Source organism: Colobus angolensis, unplaced genomic scaffold (genome assembly GCF_000951035.1).
Source record: "Colobus angolensis palliatus isolate OR3802 unplaced genomic scaffold, Cang.pa_1.0 Scaffold26, whole genome shotgun sequence".
NCBI lineage: Eukaryota > Metazoa > Chordata > Mammalia > Primates > Cercopithecidae > Colobus > Colobus angolensis.
This window is the reverse complement of record NW_012115821.1, coordinates 17,840,742-17,863,994: the sequence shown is the minus strand read 5'-3', so window position 1 is coordinate 17,863,994 and position 23,253 is coordinate 17,840,742. Positions and strand designations below refer to the sequence as shown.

The 23,253-nt window shown below is 42.0% G+C and overlaps 1 protein-coding gene across 1 annotated transcript in view; it reads left to right on the top strand.

Moving 5' to 3' along the window:
• Window positions 1–23,253, top strand: part of CACNA2D3 (calcium channel, voltage-dependent, alpha 2/delta subunit 3) — a gene marked incomplete at its 5' end in the record, with an annotated part of 947,927 nt that overhangs the window by 430,425 nt on the left and 494,249 nt on the right. The window contains 3 exons of the mRNA XM_011947304.1: window positions 7,974–8,105; window positions 17,709–17,769; window positions 17,863–18,013. Coding sequence (XP_011802694.1) covers window positions 7,974–8,105; window positions 17,709–17,769; window positions 17,863–18,013 — 344 coding nt within the window. The remainder of the gene's footprint in view (window positions 1–7,973; window positions 8,106–17,708; window positions 17,770–17,862; window positions 18,014–23,253) is intronic.

Here is a 23,253-nt window from a genome sequence, read left to right as displayed (position 1 = left end):
CTCTCTCTCTCTTTTTTTTTTTTGCGAGACAAGGTCTCACTCTGTCACTCAGTCTGGAGCCCAGTAGTGCAATCTTGGTTCGTTGCAGCCTTGACCTCCCAGTTTCAAGCGATCCTTTCACCTCGGCTTCTTGAGTAGCTGGGATTACAGGCGCACACCACCATGCCTGTCTACTGTTTTGTATTTTCTGTAGAGATGCAGTTTTGCCTTGTTGGCCAGACTGGTCTCAAACTTCTGAGCTCAAGTGATCCATCCGCCTTGACCTCCCAAAGTGTTGAGATTATAGGTGTGAGCCAACGGTCCCAGCCAAGACCTTATTTGTTTATTTTCTAATGAATGGAGTAAATAACAACCAGTATTTATGAAGCATTTTGTATGTGCCAGTTGCTGTGCTAAGTGCTTTACATCCATTAATTTGCTTGGATCCATGCGGGCTGACCATCTCAGGCACTGCTCAGGATGGAACGTATAACTAAAATACAGTAATAAGAGGGAGCACCTTATTCAAAGATGCAAAACAAATCTGGAAAGGTATGCGAGAGTGTGTAGGTGTGTGCAGAGAGAACGTTAGCCATGTGCCACACAAGAAGACCCTATGTAGCAACATGCACACCACAGGCCAGAGCAGTTATCTGGGTGAAAATGAAAAAAGAAAACTACAAAAGGAGTTTGCTGTTAGGTTATATGATGCATTACAAAGACAGATCAGGGTTGTGGGAGGTGCTCTTCAAATACAAATTATACATTTATCTCAAAGGTGGTGTGGAACTCTTACTCCCCAAACATCTGCTAGTAGTCTGTTTTAGTAAAAGCTGAACATCTAATAGATTCTTGACTGGCACTGGGGGTAATTTCATGTCTCAGAAGGTAGAGGAAACAGAACTGCTACTCCTGGATTATATATTGACCAACATGAATAATAAGTTAATGTGGATTGGATAGGAATGTTGGAGAAAATGACCATGTTATCCTGGAATTCACTTTATTGAGCAAAGTTCTGGGCATTGATACATACACTAGACATTCAGGAAAGTGATTTTAATCCAACTTAGTGCATTACAGCTAGGACCCATTGACAGAGGTCAGGAAGAATGGTTCGCTTAGGAAAATATAATATGGACATGAAAATATGAATTGTTCCCACAAGAAGAAAAGGGTGAAGGCCTTGAAATATCCTTCGCTAAGTAGAAGCCCTGCTCTTATTAAACTCAGATTTTTAAAAGAATACATACAAACCATATTGTGTAGGATAATTCAGAAGATACTGGGTTGAATAGTGGTCCCAAAAAGATATGCTCACGTTCTGATCTCCAGTACCTGCAAATGTGGTTTTATTTGAAAATAGGGTCTTTGCAGACATAATTAATTTAAGGATCTTGAGATGAGACCATCCTGAATTTAGGGTAGTGCCTAAACCCAGTGACCAGTCCTTCTGAGACAAAGTAGAGAGAGAGATTTAACATAGACACACAGAGGGGAAGGCCATGTGAAGATGGAGGTAGAGTGGAAATAATGAGGCTACAAGCCAAGGAGTATCAAAGATGGCAGGTGAGCACCAGAGATTAGGAGAGGGGCATGGAACAGACTCTCTTAGAACCTCCAGAAGGAAGCAACCCTGCTGGCAGCTTGGTTTTTAACTTCTTCTATCCCGAATTGTGAGAGAATCAATCTCCATTGTCTTTAAGCCATCCAGTTGGCAGTATTTTGCTGCAGCTGCCACAGAAAGCTAATTCAGTACCTTAAACCTCTAAAAAGATGAAAGGTTTAGGTACAAGTTGAGGCTCAGATAAATGTGATGCCTGAAGAACCCTAAGTGAAGCAAAGGGGTCTTTTAAACAGAATTTTCAACAAAACACAAACAAGGAAAATGGTTCGTCTGCTACTCCACAGGTTGCTGTCATTTTCACAAGTGACCGTAAGAAAACAAATCAGCTCAGCCACCATTGAGGGAACATGAGGCTGAGCTCTGGTCCACACCCCAACATGACATTTGCCTGCTCCCCATGGGACGATGGAAGGACCAGGGGACCTGAGTATATGTGGGTTATGGGCAGCATTGACTGTCCCGTGGGTTACTTCATTTCCACTCTCTGTCAGTGATGTTGGGAAAATCATATTTAACTTGTCTATTTTTTTTTAAACTTAAATACTCAGATGAAGGCTCCGTCTATTTTTTCTGTTTTTTCGTTCCGTATCTTTTAAATGACTGTCACAATAGACAGCTATTTAAGATTTCCCCTTCTATTAACATTGCTTGCTAAGCAAGCTTGTGAAATCAATATACTGTGATGATGTTACAAGCCAAGATAAGTGTTATTTCAAATATTTGATCAAATGAGTGTGTACAACACAGCCCCCATTTTAGGTAGATTATATTTTTTTAGTGGTTCTATTTGCAGTTGTTCACCATGCCCTTGGAAAAATCGAAGTCCCCTCTTCTTGCAGTGGCATAATTTTAGAGCAAGATTTGGTGTCCAAATGAAGTGAATGAAACATCCTTAGTTTGCTTTGTATTTCTGAAGATGCTCACAGTTCCTCAGGGGGCAATCTTAGATTTCTAGGACCACCTGGAGGTCTGGGCACCAAATAAACCACACTTAAGAAAAAAGAATTGTCAAAACTGGGCAAATCCCAGTTGCCACACTTAAGAAAAAATAATTGTCTAACTAGAAACTGTTTGACTCCTTAACATGTTGAGACAGTGAGCTAAGGAAATGGAATTTTCGCTTCTTTTTGTGGAAGGTTTTTATGACACCGACATAATTGAGGCCATTGATGGAGGCAAGAACCATGGATTTTTTGGTGTCATTATTGTATTTGCATCTTTGTGGATTTATTTAAGTGGGTTTTGCTGCTAGGGGTGAGGCACGGTAATTGTTATCAAGCTTAGACAGGAAAAAGAAAGAGCTCCATTTTCCAGGATTGTGAGGATAAAGTCCTCCTAAAATTACTTTGTGGTAAAAGGCTGATTGGGTCATTTTCACATCCCCAGGCTATGATGGGGTTTATTGCAATTTACGAGTTAGAGCATTTACCCTTGAGATGAAATTCAGAATCCCAGTTACCTCAGTGATCTCAATGAATAAGGCAGGGCAGAGGTGACACAACAGGCCAGGACATCGTGTCTGCCCACTGGCCCTGGTGCCATTTTGTGGACTCTAGAGCTGTGCAGGTGGATGTCCTGGGGCTGCCGCTGGAAAGGGGTAGGCAGCTGTGGAGGAGGGGAGGTGCACTGGGGCCATTCCTGAGTGCCCTTGTAAGTGGACCTGACTCGTGTGACCATTTCTAGCATCATGTTGCTCATTGTTTCCTCTGCATCTTGACGACTGGAGTAACCTAATCCATCCTCACTCCTCCTGTCTATATGATATTGATGAATCTCCGGAATGAAGATGTCACAGTGGGATTGCGTGACTCAGCGTCCAGCAGGGAACTCTGGTGAGGGTACAGGGCTCTAGGCCAAGGGAACAGCCCCATTGATGGCTGCGTGAGTGCCTCTGGCCATTAGCTGTTTTCTGTTGATTTGTTTAACTTTCTGAACAGGTCTCTAGGGTGGGTATTTTTTTTTTTCTTTCCGTCTTTTATTTTAGGTTCAGGAGGTACATGTGCAGGTTTGTTATATGAGTAAATTGCATGTCACAGGGAGTTGGTGTACAGATTATCACCCAGGTAATAAACATAGTACTCAATTGGTAATTTTTTGATCCTCACCCTCCTCCCACCTTCCACCGTCAAGTAGACCCCAGTGTCTGTTGTTCCCTTCTTTGTGTCCATGTGTACTCAATGTTTATCTCCTACTTATAAGTGAGAACATAGGCTGTTTAATTTTCTGTTCCTGCATTAATACACTCAGGATAATGACGTCTCGCTCCATCCATGTCACTGCAAAGTATATCTCATTCTTTTTTGGGACCATGTATTATTCCATGGTGCATATGTATAGGGTGGGTATTATTTTGCCATTTTACAAATAAGGAAACCTGAGATCAGAGGCTTTGGCCCTTAGTAGCTGGATGTTTTTAGGAAAGTACCTCGTTTCCTGGTGCTGTAGTTTCCACTGCTGGAGAGTGGAGGAGAACAAGGGATCCAGCCTGCCTTGGAAGGCTGGGCTGCTGAGGGGGGATAGGAGATAAAGTAAGCACCATGCCTATACTCCAGGAAGGACTCAGTGAAAGTTTCTCCTCCTCCTCCTTTTCCTCATCATTAATAACTCATGTAGTCATTCTCAAACTTTTCATCCTGACACTTGACAGCTATTTCTCCTCTAAGAATGGAGTGTTGCTTAATGTGGCATCATTTTGAAACAGGGTCTTCAGAGGTTAAAAAAGACAAAGCGAGCCATCACAGAGCATCCTCAGTGACCCACATTGCTTCAGCCAGTGTACAGGAAATACTTGTTTATTCTCCTTCTTTGTCTTCACCCTTGTTTTTTTTCCAACTTGTATTTTATTTTATTTTTTTGAGATGGAGTCTTGTTCTGTTGCCCAGGCTGGAGTGCAGTGGTGCAATCTTGGCTCACTGAAACCTCTGCCTCCCAGGTTCAAGCTATTTTCCTGTCTCAGCCTCCCGAGTAGCTGGGACTACAGACGCCCGCCACCACACCTGGCTAGTTTTTCTATTTTTAGTAGAGATAGGCTTTCACCATGTTGGCCAGGCTGGCCTTGAACTCCTGACCTGAAGTGATCCGCCTGCCTCAGCCTCCCAAAGTACTGGCATTACAGGTGTGAGCCACCACACCCGACTTCAAGTTTTATTTTTAAGTTCAGGGGTACATGTGCAGGTTTGTTATATAGACACACTTGTGTCATGGGAGTTTGTTGTACAGATTATTTCATCACTTAGGTATTAAACCTAGTACATATTAGTTATTTTTCCTAATCCCCTCCCTCCTCCAAACCTTCACCTTCTGAAAGGCCCAGCATGTGTTGTTCCCCTCTCTGTGTCCATGTGTTCTCATCATTTAGCTCCCACTTATAAGTGAGAACATGCAGTATTTGGTTTTCTGTTTCTGTGTTAGTTTGCTAAGGATAATGGCTTGCAGTTCCGTCCATGTCCCTGCAAAGGACATGATCTCATTGTTCTTTATGGCTGCATAGTATTCCATGGTGTATATGTACCACATTTTCTTTATCCAGTCTGTCATTGATGGACATTTAGGTTGATTCCATGTCTTTACTATTGTGAATAGTACAGCACTGAACATATGCATGGGTATATCTTTATAATAGACTGATTTATACTCCTTTGAGTGTATGCCCAGTCATGGGATTGCTGCGTCTAATGGTATTTCTGTCTTTAGGTCTTTGAGGAGTCGCTACACTGTCTTCCACAATGGTTGAACTAATTTACACCCCCATCAACAGTGTACAAGTGTTCCTTTTCCTACACAACCTCACCGGCATCTGTTACTTTTTGACTTTTTAATAACAGCCATTCTGACTGGTATGAGACGGTATCTCATTGTGGTTTTGATTTGCATTTCTCTAATGATCGAGCTTTTTAAAATATGATTGTTATCTGCATGTATGCCATCTTTTGAGAAATGTCTGTTTATGTCCTTTGTCCACTTTTTAATGGGGTTGTTTTTCTTGCAAATTTGTTTAAGTTCCTTATAGATACTAGATATTAGACCTTTGTCAGATGCATAATTTGCAAAAATTTTCTCCTGTTTTGTAGGTTGTCTGTTTACTCTGTTGATAGTTTCTTTTGCTATGCGGTAGCTCTCTGGTTTAATTAGATCCCATTTGTCAATTTTTGCTTTTGTTGCAATTGCTTTTGGTGTCTTCATCATGAAATATTTGCCTGTGCCTGTGTCCTGAATGGTATTGTTTAGGTTGTATTCCAGGGTTTTTATAGTTTTGGGTTTTACATTTATGTCTTTAAACCATCTTGTGTTAATTTTTGTATACAGTATAAGGAAGAGGTCCAGTTTTAATATTCTGCATGTGGCTAGCCAGATATTCCAGCATCATTTATTGAATAGGGAATTCTTTCCCCATTGCTTGTTTTTGTCAGGGTTGTCAAAGATAAGATAGTTGTAGGCATGCAGTCTTATTTCTTTGCTGTCTGTTGGGTACCATTGGTCTATATGTCTGTTCTCATACCAGTACCATGCTGTTTTGGTTACTGTAGCCCTGTAATATAGTTTGAAGACAGGTACTGTGATGCCTCCAGCTTTGTTTGTTTTGCTTAGGGTTGCCTTGGCTATTCAGGCTCTTTTTTAGTTCCATATGAATTTTAAAATAGTTTTTGCTAGTTCTGTGAAGAATCTCGATGGTAGTTTATTAGGAATAACATTGAATCTATGAATTGCTTTGGCCAATATGACCATTTTAACAATATTGATTCTTCTTATCCATGAGCATGCAACATCTTCCATTTGTTTGTGTCATCTCTGATTGCTTGGAGCAGTGGTTTGTAGTTCTGTTTATAGAGATCTTTCACCTCCCTAGTCAGCTATATTCCTAGATACTTTTTTCTTTTTGTGGCAATTGTGAATGGGAATTCATTCATGATTTGGCTTTCGGCTTCACTGTTGTTGGTGTATAGGAATACTAGTGATATTTTGCACATTGATTTTGTATCCTGAGACTTTGCTGAAGTTGTTTATGAGCTTAAGAAGCTTTTGGGCTGGGACTATGGGGTTTTTTAGGTATAGGATCATGTCTTCTGTAAACAGGGATAATTTGACTTCCTTTATTCCTATTTGAATGCCCTTTATTCCTTTCTCTTGCCTGATTGCCCTGACCAGGACTTCCAATATTGTGTTGAGTAGGAATTCACCATTATTTTTTTAAATCTCTGAACTGAAGGCAAGGAGTTATCTTTGGGCTACCATAGGTGAGGAAAAGAGATTTGCTCATGGGATTCCATGGCAGAAGAGTGAATGATTGCCTAGTATCTGGAGAACAATCTTTGTGTTGTCCTTCTGTATTAGCCTGTTCCCATGCTGGTAATAAAGACATACCTAAGACTTGATAATTTATAAAGGAAAGAGGTTTAATTGACTCATAGTTCCACATGGTTGGGGGGGCCTCACAATCATGGCAGAAGGCAAAGGAGGAGCAAAGGCATATCTTACATGGCAACAGGCAAGAGAGCATATGCAGGGGAGTGCCCCTTTATAAAACTCCTTCAAAAAAAGTCTCAGATCTTGTGAGGCTTATTCACTATCATGAGAACAGCACAGGAAAGACCTACCCCACCCTCATGATTCAATTGTCTCCCACCAGGTCCCTTCCACAATACATGGGAATTATGGGAGCTACAATTTAAGATGAGATTTGGGTGGGGACATAGCCACGTCATATCACCATCCATCCATCCTTCCTTCTATTCCTCTACAAGAGTTTTGGAGCTTCTGCCATGTGCTGGTCAAAGGGTACAGCAAAAGAGCAACAAGAGGTAGTCTGTACTTTCACAGAGCTCACATTCTGCTGAACAGCAGAAGTAGAGAGATTTAGTTATGTAATTTCAATTTATTTTTTTTTTTTTAAAAAGCAAACTTCTAAGTGAGGGCAAAGAGAAATAGAATAGGGCTATGTTGGTGGCTGAGGTGATTAGAGTGAGAGAAAATACAGTTTTCCTATTTTTAATACCAAGTTCTGGCTCAGTAGGGGGAAAAGCAGGAAAATAATGCTAATAAGGTCTCTCTCTGCTTTCTTAAAGAGGATTATGTGATTTTCTCTATGGGGTATGTGACATTGAAAGGTACAAATAAAAGGAAGTGTCTTTTAAGTAAGGAACCATCAGTTAGAGGCTCCTGGGAGACTAGGAGGGCTCAGGCAGGAGGGAAATCCCCAGCATCTGGAATCCCTGGGAGCTAAATGTTTTTGAGGCTATAACTTTCTTCATAGCCTCCTGCAAGATGGAGTACCTCATGCCAGTATCTGCCAAGTGGTGTGGGAAATAAAAGGAATTTTATTTCACTTTGTTTTCTAATATACCCCTCTCTTTCTCTTTCTTTTTTACAGACCCTGCAATTGTCAATGGGGTTTATTGGTCTGAATCCCTAAACAAAGTTTTTGTAGATAACTTTGACCGTGACCCGTCTCTCATATGGCAGTACTTCGGAAGTGCAAAGGGCTTTTTTAGGCAGTATCCGGGTGAGTATCCCTGCATTGACAATTATGACTCAGATTAATGATAACTGGTAATGAGATATTTTTCTTTAGAGTTCGAGGTTAAAACTTTTCTGCCTTCTCTTAGAAGAAAATGAAAGATGAAGTGCAAACCTGTTGTCAGGGTGCAGGACAGGAGTGGCAAGGTGGCATCCACATGGGCATGCACACATGTAGGACGTGATCAGAGAACTCTCTGGATCTGCACCTTTCTCAGTAGAATAATTCACAGAGCTGTCACCACATGTGAAGAACTGTGGTGTGAACTGTACCTTATTTAATACTTCTGAACAAGAGTTTGGCCTTATTACTCATACCTGCTATTATTGCTGTAATTATTATTATTGGGGAAAAGAGCAATTCATACTTGGGCAATTGAATTCTCACTAACCGGCATAAGAAATAGAGAATTTGAACGGATTTGTCCACCCCAGAGCTGACTCCCCTTGCAGGAAGATGTTGAAATGGCCCAAGCATAGCTGACAGCAACAACCCTCCGCAGAGGGCGCCCCCAGCAGCCCCAGCGCTGCGTATCTCAGAGGCTGTCCCTCATGCCTTTGGAACAGGTGTTCCTTCTGGAGCCTTCTCAGGCCTCTGCTTTGTGATAGGATTTTAATTCTGGCTTGGTTTGAATTCTAATTAAAAAGAGAAGTTTTAATTTTGCTTACAAGTTGTGAAAACAGGACTTGGGGCTGCAATTGTGCCAACATCACAGCTGTAGAAATTAACAAGCTCAACCTAAAAGAAGGGGGGAAAAACCCACCCTGCATAATCTTGGAGCAATTAAGTGAAGTCTTTTATGTTTTCATTAAGTAAGACTAGGCACCTGATGTCTTCCCACTTTGAGGCACAGAGACTGCCGGCCTCCGCCTTGTGGAGTTGTTTGCCCCGTGCACAGCATCTGTGCCCCGAGAATTGCCTGCCAGGTCTCTACTTCGCCAGATTACAGAACATTTCCCAAGAGTCATGTTCAGCATAGCACGCGTGCTTCCTCCCAGAGCTCACAGAAATGTAAACAATAAGCATCATGTTAAAGATAATGCCATAATAAACAGTGGATGATTAAAGTTCCAGTGCCACCAAATTGCAATCTGCCTTGATACACTCGACAGAGAGCAAATCTGATGCAGATATGGCTGAAATCAAAGCCTGGCAGAGAGGTTGCTCTGCTTGGGAAGCCCCTGGGTGTCCACCCCTCTCACTATGTGGCATTGTGAAGAGGGCAAGACAGATAAGTAGAAACCACAAATCACCTGTTGTCTCTGTCAACAGGGAGTCCTTAATCTATGGTCACTAGGACGTTTGAAAATAAAGGGAATCCTCATAAAAGGTTTGTGTAATAGGGGAGATTAATTTACATACAAGGTTTTTATCAGTCAGAACAATTGGTTCAGCCATGCTTACTGTTGTTTTAGGACATTTTGGGCAGGATGTGGCTCTGTAAAATGCCTGCATAATTTCTATGTTAGTGAAGACATGGGCCGCAGTCTACCAAGGTGTTTCAGTGCCTTGATAAATGTCATGTGGCCACTCAACTCTGTGCTTGGTTCTAAACACAGAGCATGCCTCTTGCCTCCTGGACACATGACTCAAAGAGTGATCATGAGCATTTTGCCAGGATGTTTTTCTTTTCAGGATGCTTCTTTCCATTGTTAGAGTGGTGTGAATCAGTGGTAAATGTGCGTGTTCTTAAGCAGAAGGAGTCTTTCTTCAGTCTTACTGAGTTCTGGCATTGTACCTAACCCTGTATGAGGCCCTGGGGACAAAATCATGAACTAGACAGAAGAGGTCTCTGCCCTTATCCAGCTCCCTCTTGTGGGGACATGCGTTTGTCGTGGATTTTGGTTGCAAGTGACAGAAACACAATTCCAACTACCTCCACTTAGAAGCACACTTACTGGCTTATGTAATTTGAAATCTAGGGAATGTGCCATTTGGGCGACAGCTGGATTTCAGTACTCAGCAATGAGAGACTGGAGCAAAGTCATTTGGAATTTGAATCCTTCCTTTCAGCTCTCATTTCTGTCTTCTTCCATTCTAACCTTGTCTCACTGGCAGGTGATCTCCTCATAATGGGGAACAGGCCTGGCAGGATTTCTCAGTGGGTGTTCCAGGGGAGGAGAGGGCATCTGCCCCAGGAGCTTGGATGAAAGTCCAAGAATTAGCCTGGTCTGAGTCGCATGTCCACCCACCACTGATGCCTGAAGAACGGTGGGTAAGGTCAGCCATCCAAAACCCTGGGGACTAGTCAGGATTATTGTGGTTTTACCTCGACTGGATTTCCCAAAGAAGGGGCATCAGTGAGCACCATGGGGAGGTAGACAGGCAAACAGATCATCATGGTACAGTGTGTTTCATGCTAAGCTAAGGGAAATAGAAGAGGCTGGGTGATCACTGAGAAGGATCACCAACTCCAATTCTTGGGATGAGAGGAAAGAGTCCTGGGAAGGAGAATTTTGAGAAGCATTAGCCTGAAAGCCTTGGTGTGATGATGATGTCCATTTCTGCATGGCTTCACACATAGGCCTTCACCAATTCAATTTATGTCCTAAGGGCATGTGGTAACTCTCTTGTGTCTCTCAAAAGGACTTTATGAGATGGTGGAAATGTTCTGTATCCTATCTAATATCACTAATGTCACTGGCCACACAGGGGTAGTGAGCACTTGAAGTGTGCCTAGTGAGGCTGAGGAACTGAAATTTAAATGTTTTTAACTTTATTTAAAATTAAAATAATTAAATAGCCACACGTGGTTGGTAGTTACCATGTTGAATAACATAATGCTGTAGGAAGAGACTTTTGAGTCTGATACCCAGTTTCCAAGGGACCAGCCTTATCTCTCAAGGCTTGCATTGCAAAAAGGTCTTACTGAACAGTACTTCATTAGGCTCTATAGTTCTTACTTTATAAAATGGGAACTCTACCCTGAAATCTTGGACCATCAGGCTTTCAATCCCTGTCTCCTCTACTAGAATATTTGCCCCTGAGAGGACAGAGTCATTTGTTTTGTCCATTACTCTGTCACCAGCAGCAAGAATAACACATAGTGGGTGCTCAATATGTGTTTGTTGAATGAATGAATCACCTGTTAGATCAAACTCCACCAGATCTGTTGTCTCCCATTACACCAGTGGCGGCGGCCCTCTCTTTTCAGACAGAATAGAGCTATTGCCTCTTTGGAGAGCTGGTCCCCAGCTGCAGTCTGGTAGAGACTTGATGACTCAGCAAGGAACTGGCACAAATGCAGTACAGAGCCATAGTCCCTTTATGTTCTCATTGATCGCTCTCCTCCAAGTCTTCCTAGTACCTGCCCTTTCCACCCCACTACCCACCATGTCCTGGACACTGGGCATGCCCATCTGTTGGCTATTTCCTCCTGAAGCTTTATGACCATCTCATCTAGTGAGTAGTGTTCTCCAGGCTCCCCATCTCCCAGAAGGCAGAGAATCATAGGGCTGCACAGTCATCCCTTTTCCTGTGAACCTTGACAAGTTCATCTTTTTCAGCCCTCTGTGGGCCCTGTTTTCTACCTGGTTATTGGCTGAGGCCGCCGGTAACTGATCTATTCTTCCTGTTCTGGCCAGTTCTTAGCTTTATTTAAAATGATATGGCTGGCTGACAGTACCTACCCATGTACTCTTACCTACATAAAGAAAACTGTGTCTATACATCACAGACAGGTCACTGTCTAATCAAACACAGGACATCAATTAGGTTCATGCATGATTATAAGAAGCCCCAGGCCCTTCCCCAACATCAGACTGTCACCTTTCTATAGCCATACACAGGGCAGTTTGTTTCTGTAGAAGGCTTGGTAATTACAAAGGGCAGTGATTGTCTTATCTTCACACCATGATTTGGCTGCCATAGGAAGGTGAAAGCTGGTTCATAGCTACAGCCACGATGAGGGAGCTGGACAGCTAAGTAAAGAGCTCTCCTTAAGTTTGGACTCATCCATGCTGTTTGCTAGTATCAAGTTTAGGTTCTGTGCACAGCATTACTTTTTGTTTCTTCCCTTGCATGCCTTCCTCACCAGGCTCAGGTTTAGCAATGGGGAGAGTGTGATTGATATCAGGGTTCTCTTCCTTGGCTAGCTCAACAGGACTGCTCCAGTAAAGATGATCATAGAGCACCATAATTTTCAATTTTCATAGTAATTGTCTTGCTGCTTCCTCATTTTTATGGTGCGTAATCTCCCAAGAGACATGGCATCTGGTTGAATAAAGAAGCTCTTTTTAGAGAAATGCATAGGCAGCTTCTCAGAAGACATTTTAAAGCCAAATTTGACTGCAGCTTGACTCACATTAGAAGCCAGCATGTATTTTTGACCAGATATTTTAGATCTAAAGTTAACTGGAAGGTATGTGTTTCAACTTTAAATTATGGGCCAAGTACTAAATATTTTTTTGAGGAAGGAATTGGGCAGAACTTAGGGATAAACCAATATCTTCCACCTCTTGATTGTCCTTCTTTCCACATCTTTCTGGACTTTTTGCTTTCAAATAGGGAAGACAAATGCCATGTTTCAGTAAGATAGGCTGAATCTGTTCAGATGGAGATAGTTTTTTTGTTTGTTTGTTTTTTCGAGAAGGAGTCTTACTCTGTCACCCAGGCTGGAGTGCAGTGGCACAATCTTGGCTCACTGCAACCTCTGCCGCCCGAGTTCAAGCAATTCTCCTGCCTCAGCCTGCCAAGTAGCTGGGATTACACGTGCCTGCCAGCACACCTGGCTAATTTTTGTGGTTTTAATAGAGATGGGACTTCACCATCTTGGCCAGGCTAGTCTTGAACCCCTCACCTCGTGATCCACCCATCTCGGCCTCCCAAAGTGCTGGGATTACAGGTGTGAGTCACCGTGCCCGGCTGGAGATGGTTTGAATGTCGTTGGCAGTGCCACTGATGTTTTATGGAAAACACTGTGCTTTAAAGACAAGGGAAGCAATGGATGAAGATGCCTTTTCTTGAAGTGGAGAGAAAAGGAGAACATGGAGCAGAAATAAAATGACAGGGCAAAAAGATATTCAGATTTTTATTGTGCTATTTGTTGTAGTCCTTCATAGTTCCATTACACGGTCTCAAACCTCACTGCCACACAGAATTATGTTGGGAACATGTGGCTTGACCTTCAGTCTTGTATTAGTCTCTGTTCTCTTGGCCCTACTGTTTATTTTCACAAGCTAAAAGAGAGCAGGAAGTCATAGGTTGTCTTAAATGAAATGAATTTTCCTCCAATGTTAGTTTGTAATGCCTGTGGGAGAGAAACCGTGGGATATAGCAGTGTTGCACAATGATTCAAATTCACTCAAATTTGAGCGTTTGAATCTGTAGCAGAAATTTTGACATTATTTTCAGTTTCACGTAGGGATTTGTGTGCATGCTGAGGACCTTGTCCTCTGAAAGCTGAGGGAGGCTGGCTGGCAATCACTGATGCTGACGATGAAGCCGAGAAAGCCCTTCTGGAGCAGGTGGAGTGGCAGTCTCCTCTGCCCGCGAACTGTAGCATTCCTCTTGTCTCGGGCTTCCCACCCCATCCTATCTGAGCATGATTCCAAAAGGCATACTGGCACTTCGCGAAATGATGTGGCTTGTGGGGGTGCTTCTTGCTTAAGTGATAATTCCTTGGATCTCACAGGTTTAAGATGAGCCAACTGTTATTCGTCTGAGTTTTGAAGTTACCTGAATGTTTTCAAAATATCTGTGTGGACCAACAATGACATACTAAAAAGGTGATACATCCTAGGGGAGACAGTGCCACCTGGGGCAGGGTTTTCTCAAGTTCGTTTTATAAAACATTTTCCTGTGAGATTTTTGGAGGAGGAAGGACTCCATGGTCAAATCATCTTGGTAAATGCTACCACTAGGGTCTCTGTCATAGACATTCAAGATGCACTTGAGCAGGTTAAAGGCCCTTAGCTGTTCCTTCCATCATGTAGAAACCAGTTTTGCTTTGATTCACTGAACGCTTGTTAGCATCCTGTAGAACTCCTCACAAAACGCACTATGGAAATGCTTTCATAAGGAAGAGAACAATGGCTTGAGAATTGGGAGAGCCCATCTTAGTCCTAACAGGACATCTCAGGAAAATCTGAAGATTTTGGCCCAAATGTCGGGTTTGGGCAAAATGACACCCCGCTCCCCTGCCACAGACTCATTCAGCCCTAACTCTGAGTCAAAGTATGATGTTTATTGTTACCTGCAGGGCGGCTATGCCTGGAACTGCCTTGAGATACTGTCTTCATCCCTGCCCAATGTGTATCTCATATCCTGACCACAAAGGCCGCAGAACTCACTGTTCCTGCTGCCACCCAGGCTCCTTTCCTCTGGCAGGGACGTCCCCTACACACAGCCACACCAACCTTCCTTCAGTTCCTTGAACAGGACATGTCTTCTCAGCCTCAGGGCCTTTGCACACATTGTTCTCTCTTCCTGGGATGTTCTTCTCTACCTTGTCACCTGCTTTTGTTTAACAAATCCTACCCATATATAGTGGGTTCAATAGTGTCCTCTCAAAATTCATGTCCACCAGGAGCCTGAGAATGTGACCTTACTTGGCTATAGGGCCTTTGCAGATGTAGGTAGGTAAGTTGAGATAAGGTTATTAATACTGGTTTAGGGTGACCCTAAATCTAATAGGATGGATGCCCTTATATAAGAAAGAGAGGATACATAGACACAGAGGGAAGGCAGCCATGGAAAGATGGAGGCAGAGGTTGGAGTGACACAGCTCTAAATTGACGAGCACCAGGCATTACCGGGAGCTACCAGAAGCTAGGAAGAGGCTAGAACCTTTAGATGGAGCTTGGCTCTGCTGACACCTTGAGTTTGAACTTCTAGCCTCCAAAACAGAACTTTCTGTTCTGCCACTTACTTTGTAGTTCATATGGTCCTCTATACCCGTGGATTCTGCATCTATGGATTCAATCAACCATGAATGGAAAATATTGAAGGAAAAAATTACAATAAAAAATAATACAAATAAAAGCAATACAGTATAACAACTGTTGATGTGTGTTAGGTGTTGTAAGAAATCTAGAGATGATTTAAAGTATATGGGAAGATACACATGGGTTATATGCAAATATTATACCACTTTGTATCAGGGACATGAGCATCCACAGACCGAGGGTGGGGGTTCTGAAGCAAATGCCCCAATTGTAATGCCTGTGGGAGAGAAACTATGGGATATAGCAGTGTTGCACAATGTACAAAGGAACATTTGTACAAAGCAAATGTACAAGGGACAAAGGTAATTTGTTACAGCAGCCCTAGCACAGCAGTGCATCATCATTCTCACTCTCAGCTCAAAGGTGTCTTTCTGACGTTAGGGATTAGGGTCGCCTTTATCTACTAACATGCATCGGGTATTTCTCCTCTATGACATCTCCAATACCTGCGATTTCTCATCCAGTATCTGCTTCCATACTAGCTATGAGGCTTCCTGAGGGCAGGCAGGAGCCAAGTCCCTCTTTCCCCATCACTGCTGTATGTCCACTGACTGGCAGAGGGCTTGCCAGTTGGATGAAAATTGTGATTAGTAGACAAGATGCTCTGAGGTTGTCCCATCCGATCCACCTTCATACTGGAATTATATTCTCTGTTGGTTTTCCCAGCAGACTAATTTCGTGTCAGCTTTTCAAAAAGCACCAAGTGGCTGAGAGTGGTGGCTTGTGCCTGTAATTTTAGCACTTTGAGAGGCTGAGGTGAGCCCAAAAGTTCGAGATCAGCCTGGGCAACATGGTGAAACCCCATCTCTACTAAAAATAAAAAAAAAATTAAAAGTAGCCAAGTGTGGTGATGGGTGCCTGTAATCCCAGCTACTCAGGAGGCTGAGGCAGGAGAGTCACTTGAACTGGTGAGGCTGAGGATACTGTGAGCCAAGATCACACCACTGCACTCCAGCCAACAGAGTGAATGTCCATCCTGGGGAGGGGGAAAAAAAAAAGCACCAAGCTTCAGCGTGCCTGGAATAAGAAACAAGCCCATATGCAAGGAAATGGTTTCAGCCTAAGTGTTGGGGCAGTCAAAGATAATAAAATACTTTCTGCTCCCCATGGAGCACACAGTGATAGGGCTGTAATCTGGGGAAGGATGCTAGAGCCGGAAAATGTTGGTGGACGATCAGCAGTATCGGCAGGGATGGCCATGGTCTAAGGTCACTCACCGCAGTTCAGTTCAAGAAACATCCACTGAACACCTCCCATGGGTCAACACATTTAAAAAACAAAAAAATAAAAATTTCTCTTTATATCACACTCAAGCCAGTTATTTGTGGAATTATAAATTGGAGCATTGCCTAGCCTCACCAGGGATATAACTTCACTGTCTGTCAAGACTGTGCCATCCTAATGTACCATTAGGTACACTGGCTTTATACAAAGCAGTGTGTCAGATTTATTTTTTAATTAATTGCATTCTTGTCCCTTAGTGTACAACATCATGTTAGTTGTATTTTGTCTTTATTACCTAATGACCTCCAATTTGGCAGTAGCTTCTTACACTTCTGTTTTCTGATTTCTTATGGGGAGTGTTTTTAAATTAGACACATGTGCAATGGGAAATGTAGGTACAAGAAGGACAGAACCCAGTATCTCTTTGGATTACAGACTACTGTCTCAAGGTTATCTGGGTGATAATTTGGGGATGTTATCTTCAGCAGATGCCTATTATTAGCCCAGTGTGGTCCTTTAGAAAGCTGGCCATTGTTAATCGGAAAAAAGAATCTTGATGCCAGCAGCTGAGTCAGGATTCTCTCCTGTGAAAATGGTATCTCTGTTTTTATTTTCCTATCTCCAAAGTCTCTGTTACAAATCCTCCATCCCTGAGCAGAACTGGTGGTTCAAAACAGTGATTTTCTGTCTTACTTTTAAGCAGCCAATGCCTTTCTTTTCAAATGATATTTTATTCTTAAAAGCTAAGTGGGATATATCCTGACTAGGCTGCAAACCACAAGACTAAGGATGTTGGATCTGATTTTACACATGGGGAAAACTCCCCAGGCTTCAGGAGCTGAAATTCAAACTTTATTATGCAGCGTAATGAGAGCCATTTTATTTCATTTCAGTGTGGAAAGCCAGGCCAAAATTTCTGATTTTAAAAACAGGAGTGAGGATGGAACAGACCTGTGTATATCCTTAGTTGAAAACATTGTATCTATGCTTTCAACCCCCCGTTATAGACATTACATCACCTGGTCCAGGGATGGGGCCAGACTCTGCCCAGAGATCTATGGATGATCCCCCCAGGTCCAACAACTTTCTGGACAGTAAGAAATGACCTTCGCTACCTTGATCCCTAGCCAAGGGAAGGAGCTGGAGTCGCATACTCTCTCGATGGACAGCACAGTCCTAAAAACATCTCTACTCTCTGCAGGCCTTTGGAGCAGCTGAGCTAGTGCTGTGTTTGCTATAGGGTTATGACCCGAAAGCTCCCGCCTGGATTTGGCGATGGAGCATGTGATGAGCTCCGGAGTTGGTCTTTGCATGTGATTTTTCACCCTGTCCATTCAATCAGCAAAGTAGAGCAGCCTTGAAATGCTATGAATAAATATTTGAAGTTTCTGGGTTTCTCATAACCCCATTTTTCTTCTAGGGATTAAATGGGAACCAGATGAGAATGGAGTCATTGCCTTTGACTGCAGGAACCGAAAATGGTAGGCAGTGGTCAGACCTCTTCATTATTTCTCAAAGAGATATCTTGAAGAGAAGTCAGGATTAATTTTTACTTAATTTTTCCCTTGACCTAGGTACATCCAGGCAGCAACTTCTCCGAAAGACGTGGTCATTTTAGTTGACGTCAGTGGCAGCATGAAAGGACTCCGTCTGACTATCGCGAAGCAAACAGTCTCATCCATTTTGGATACACTTGGGGATGATGACTTCTTCAACATAATTGCTGTGAGTGCAGCTGTTTGGTGCCTTCTTTGCACTTGGGTTCATTTGATCTTTTGGCAGTGACTAGTTAACATTGCTCTCACTGTTAGATCCAGAGCACCTAGATGCCAGAACGTGAGACCTGTTTAGTCTCATGAAAGTTCACAGAGTCATGGACAGTGGAAGGGCTTTTGGAAATGCGGTTGAACACGTTGCCTGCCTTAACCTACCACATAGCCACACCATCTGAGAGAATGGCACACCAGATGTATTCCTGGGGAGCTGACATTTTCAGATTCTTGGAAAACAGACTTAGCAAGATTTTCACCAAACTACTAGAATTTCTCACATGGAAATTAACTTCCAGCTAGGTTAGCTTGGTGATATTGATGATGATAATAATTAATAATAATAATAATAATGGCAATGAAGCAACTAAAATATGGAGAGCGGTTTATGGCTCATAGAACACTTTATTTCAACTTCTGGAAAAAAAAGCGGCACTTATTAAATGCCTGCTTTTAATAAATGCCTTACTCTTTATATTTTTATTATCTTGGTTTTTCACAGCAACTCTAGGAGGTAGGGGGTAGTTTGGGCACATTCTCAAATGTAGGTGCTGAGATTGGAAGAGTGTCAGTAACTTGTCGGGGTCACAAAGCTGACAAGTGGGAGATCAGGGAACCAAGCCTGAGACAGGGCAGTCATGTAGCCTGGAAGTGACCACTTATTCAGGTCTCTATCTTGTCAATGAAAAGAGTCAAACTCTGCAAAATATTTGAAGAGATTTATTCTGAGCCAAATATGAGTGACCATGACCTGTGACACAGCCCTCAGGAGGTCCTAAGAACATGCGCCCAAGGTGGTTGGGCACCTGTTCAGCTTGGTTCACCGGTGCAGCTTGGTTTTCTACATTTTAGGGAGACATGAGACTTCAGTCAAATACATTTAAGAAATACATTGGTTTGGTCCAGAAAGGCAGGACAACTCAAAGCGGGGGCTTCCAGCTTATAGGCAGATTTTAAAATTTTCTGGTTGACAATTGGTTGAGTTTCTCTAAAGAGCTGAGGTGAATAGAAAGGAATGTCTGGGTTAAGATAAAGGTTAGTGGGCGCCCAAGTTCTCATTTGCAGAGGAAGCCTTCACATCCTAGGCTTCGGAGAGAATAGGTTGTAAAATGTTTCTTATCAGACTTAAAGTCCGTATTGATGTTCATGCCAGAGAGGTGTAAGGAGGCATGTTCGCCCCCCGTTTCCCATCACGGCCTGAAACAGTCTCTCAGATTAAATTTTGAAAGAGCCCCTGTCTCCTGTGTAGAGTAGGAAGTCCATTCACATGGGTGGGTGGGGGTCTTAGAATTTTATTTTTGGTTTACATTCTCCAGTTCTTTTTCTTCTTCCCACTGATTACTTGGTATGATTTTCATCATGCCCCTTACGTTCCTCCCGCTCTCTTTCCAAAGGCTCGTCACAGTGAGCCTGATTTCTGAGTCCTTGAGCACTTAGCCAAGTGCGTGTGTGGCGGACACTTGTTCTTTTGCATGAAAATAACACACATCACATCTATTTGGGAGGTGGAGTAGTTGCTATGGGCAGTGGAGGCAGCATGGTGACGGGGGCAGAGCCTGGGTTTTGGAGTTGGGCTGTTTTGAATCCCATTCACACACATATGCTATGTCTCTTGGGGCTAATTACTGTAGTCTGGACATCAGCCCTCTCAACTGTGAAGTGGGTGTACTCACCTTGCCCACAGGGTTGCTACTGGGATCATCTGAGTTGATGCACCAGAGTCAAGCTGGTGCACGGGGCTCCTCAGCCGGTGGTGGGATACAAAAGAAGAGGGTGCTCCCAGAATGCTTACTGTGGTCTGCATGGCTCCCCTAAACCCCTGAGGAGAGTATATTATCAATGGAGCCTTATGACTGGGCTGCCTTCTGCATGGGCATGAGACCCACTTGTGTTCTGCAGGCAGAGGGCCTGGTCCTCCCTCTAAGTGACATGAAGATGGCCGAGGGGATTGCCTGAACTAGTACCCTGCCAACACAGGCCTCTTCTGATCAGACTCTCAAAACAAAAGGTTCCGATTTTAAGAAATCCTAAAGACAAAAGGGAAAAGAAAGAGAATACTAAATTCCTTGGGAGCAGGGGTTAGTCTTGTTCATTCATGCATGTATCCCCAGCACCTAGGCAGTGCTTGGCAAATAGCAGGAGTTTAAATATTTGTTGAATGAATAATCACCACAGCTGCCTCCCATAGAGTGCTCACTGTGTGCAAGTCCGTTGCTAAGTGTTCTGTGTGGATTATCTCATTGAATCCTCACCCCAGCCCTGTGTCGTGTAGCATGGAGACAGAGGCATGAAGCTGCATTGAGTTACACAGCCAGAAAAGGTGGCACGGTAAAGACTCAAATATGGTCCGGCTTCACCTTGCACTGTTTTCTGAGCAGAAGTGAAGAGGATGTAGTTGATCCACTCAGCCATCTTATCATGAAATTATGTGGCCTCGAGGCATAGTTCTTGGGAAGAAGACTTTCAGATAGTTAGAACTTTGGGTTTGCTGCCAAGTTACTATAGTTGCCAGCCTAGTGGTGGGAATGCAAATGTGGCTTGATCCCCACACATCCTGAAGCATTTACAGATAAGAAGCAGCTAATTTGAGACTATCTTTCTTATTAATCTTTAATTACTCATTACAGAAGAATCAGAAATTCACATAATAAGAAGAGCTAACTAATTACATCCTGCATTCTTTATCAGTCAGGATTTATTGTTCTGTTAACCAAACCAATCGATTGAAATAATCTATGTAAGTTCATTAAGATATACAAACAGTGTCAACTCAATAAAGAAGAGAGGGTGATTAAGATAATTAAAAGTAGACATGCCAGTTATTATAGAACAGTTAGGAAAAAAAAATTTTGCCCCAAATTGTCCCTTTATATAAAGAAACCCATTAAAGATCCCATTAACCCTCACTGTACATCTGTTTGTTAATTTTCAATATAAATAATCAGCTTCAACACTATTTACATAATTATTTCAACAACTAGAAAGACACTCTGAACTTCTTTATTTGAAGCCTTTAGAGTAAAATCATGAACTTTGTTCCTCTAATGGATAAGAGAATGTATCAGATATGTTAGTGAGTTTATATTAGAAGGCCAAGGTCATAAAAGAACCATTAATTAACAGTAATATTTATAGATTCATTGCTTTTTAATGCAGGCAACATATGTAAAAATTTTAAACAATTCAGTAATACTCTCATTTCTCTTTCATTTGGCACATATCCTAAATGTGTCTGTGTATATGAGCACACTGTCTTTTCACAAAAATAGATTCATATTTTACAGAATATTCAGCAACGCTTATTTCAATCAAATGTATTTGAATAACAGAGCATTCCATCACATTTTTTACTCAGAAGTGCTACAGTGAGGGCAACGCGTGCAATGCACTGAATGGAATGCATATATTTTTGCAAGGTTGGGTGTGCTTCTATTGAATAAAACCTAGAAGTGAAATTGCTGCACCAAAGGGTATGCATACAGGCACCTACCGGAATGTCTACCAAGCAGGGCATAATGTTTACACACTTACCAACAGTTTGAGGCTTCTAATTAATAGGAGATTCATAGCTGGCAAATTTTCATTTACATTCCCTTGAATTGTCTCTCCCAATCCTAAGTGTGTTCTGTGAATTTTGCCTTGTTGAATTCTGTTTTTTTTTTTTCCTCCATCACCTCCTCCTGTTTCTGCCCTGACATAATTGCTCTGGTAGTATGGTGTAGGTTTTCCCTCAGTGTGTTTAAAATGGTCACTTGTCTCCTGTGTAAAGGGCGACCCAACTGCAGGTTCTTAAAGTGCAGGGGGATGAGGTATTTGAAACGCCATCCAGAATGCCCTGCAAATCTGTGTGAGTGTATTGTTGTCGTCGGCTGGATTCCATTTACGAAAGAGGACATTATCATTTCACCCTCCATTACATTGTCAGCCTTCCTTTGCTTGCTGGGTAGACGTTTGTGGAGATAGCTCAGTGTTTTAGAGGAAGAGTAAAGAATACAATATTTTCAGTGCTGGAAGCCCTCGTGTACTGTAGGTTTTTGTTTGTGCAAATCTAATTCATCATTGCCACTTGATTTTTCAGTGCCATAATGGAGGATAGAGGAAAGAGATTTAAATAGTGGGAAAGACTTCCCTTGGCCACTGAAGTTTGTCTTTGGGTTTTGCATGTTTTATTAAGTTCATTGTGAACTGCATGTTTAATATTATACTGAAAAGTTTCTGATCTTGATCTATCCAGAGTATAAACGTAAAAAGATAATGTTAAAACTTGTTTTAGCTTTCATGGGCAAGGTATTGCAAGATCTGTCGAAAATGGACAAACTAACTGATTGAATTATGAAAGAATAGTTGAAATATGAGAGTAATTTTGTGCAGTTGAAGTTAAAATTTTAAGGTCAAACCACTGGTGCATGAAGAGAGATGTCTCTGACAAGAGAAAAGACATATTTTTCTGATTCACTTTGAAGTCTAACTTCAAGCCATGCATTAAATTAACAATATTATCATAAAAATGAGGGTGCTAATTCTGTCCGATGTTGAAATTTGAAAAATGACTTTACAGAAGCTCAAGCCATGCCTTAAATGAACACAGTATTAACTGGGCAGATTTTGTTAAATCAATTTAAATGCCTCCTATAGCCCGTATTTGTGCAGACTTGAATTAAGAAGAGCATCATTTGTTAGTTCAAGCAAGAACTTTCTGATGCCCTGGTTTTAATTTGCAGATTTTCTTTAGAACGGTTTCTCCAATGCTTTGTCTGCTGTGGATTTGCTTTTTAAAGTAATCGATTCCGTATTAAAAGTATGAGGATAGTATTTTCTTTCAGTGCTCATTTGTTCTGTACTACTAATTGTGTCCAGTTGTGTTTCAAATTACATAAGATGCTTTTGTAATGCAAAAGATCCCTAGGATGGCTTGTGTTGGTGAAAATGTTGTGTTTTCATCTGCTTTATTACATAATCCCTACACATTTTCATTCAAAGGTTATTTAATCAAAAGTGCACCAGTAAACTAATATTTAATGGAGTCCCAGCAATTCTGCATCAGTTTCTTGCATTACATGAGCATGGCAGCATTTAATTCTATGGTTTTTTTTTTTTTTTTTTTTTTTGCCGAACTTTGGATTCTTTAAAACATAACCACTTACTTCCTTTACTTTTTGTTTATTTACCTGTTTTTTGAAAGGGGTAGAGATTCTC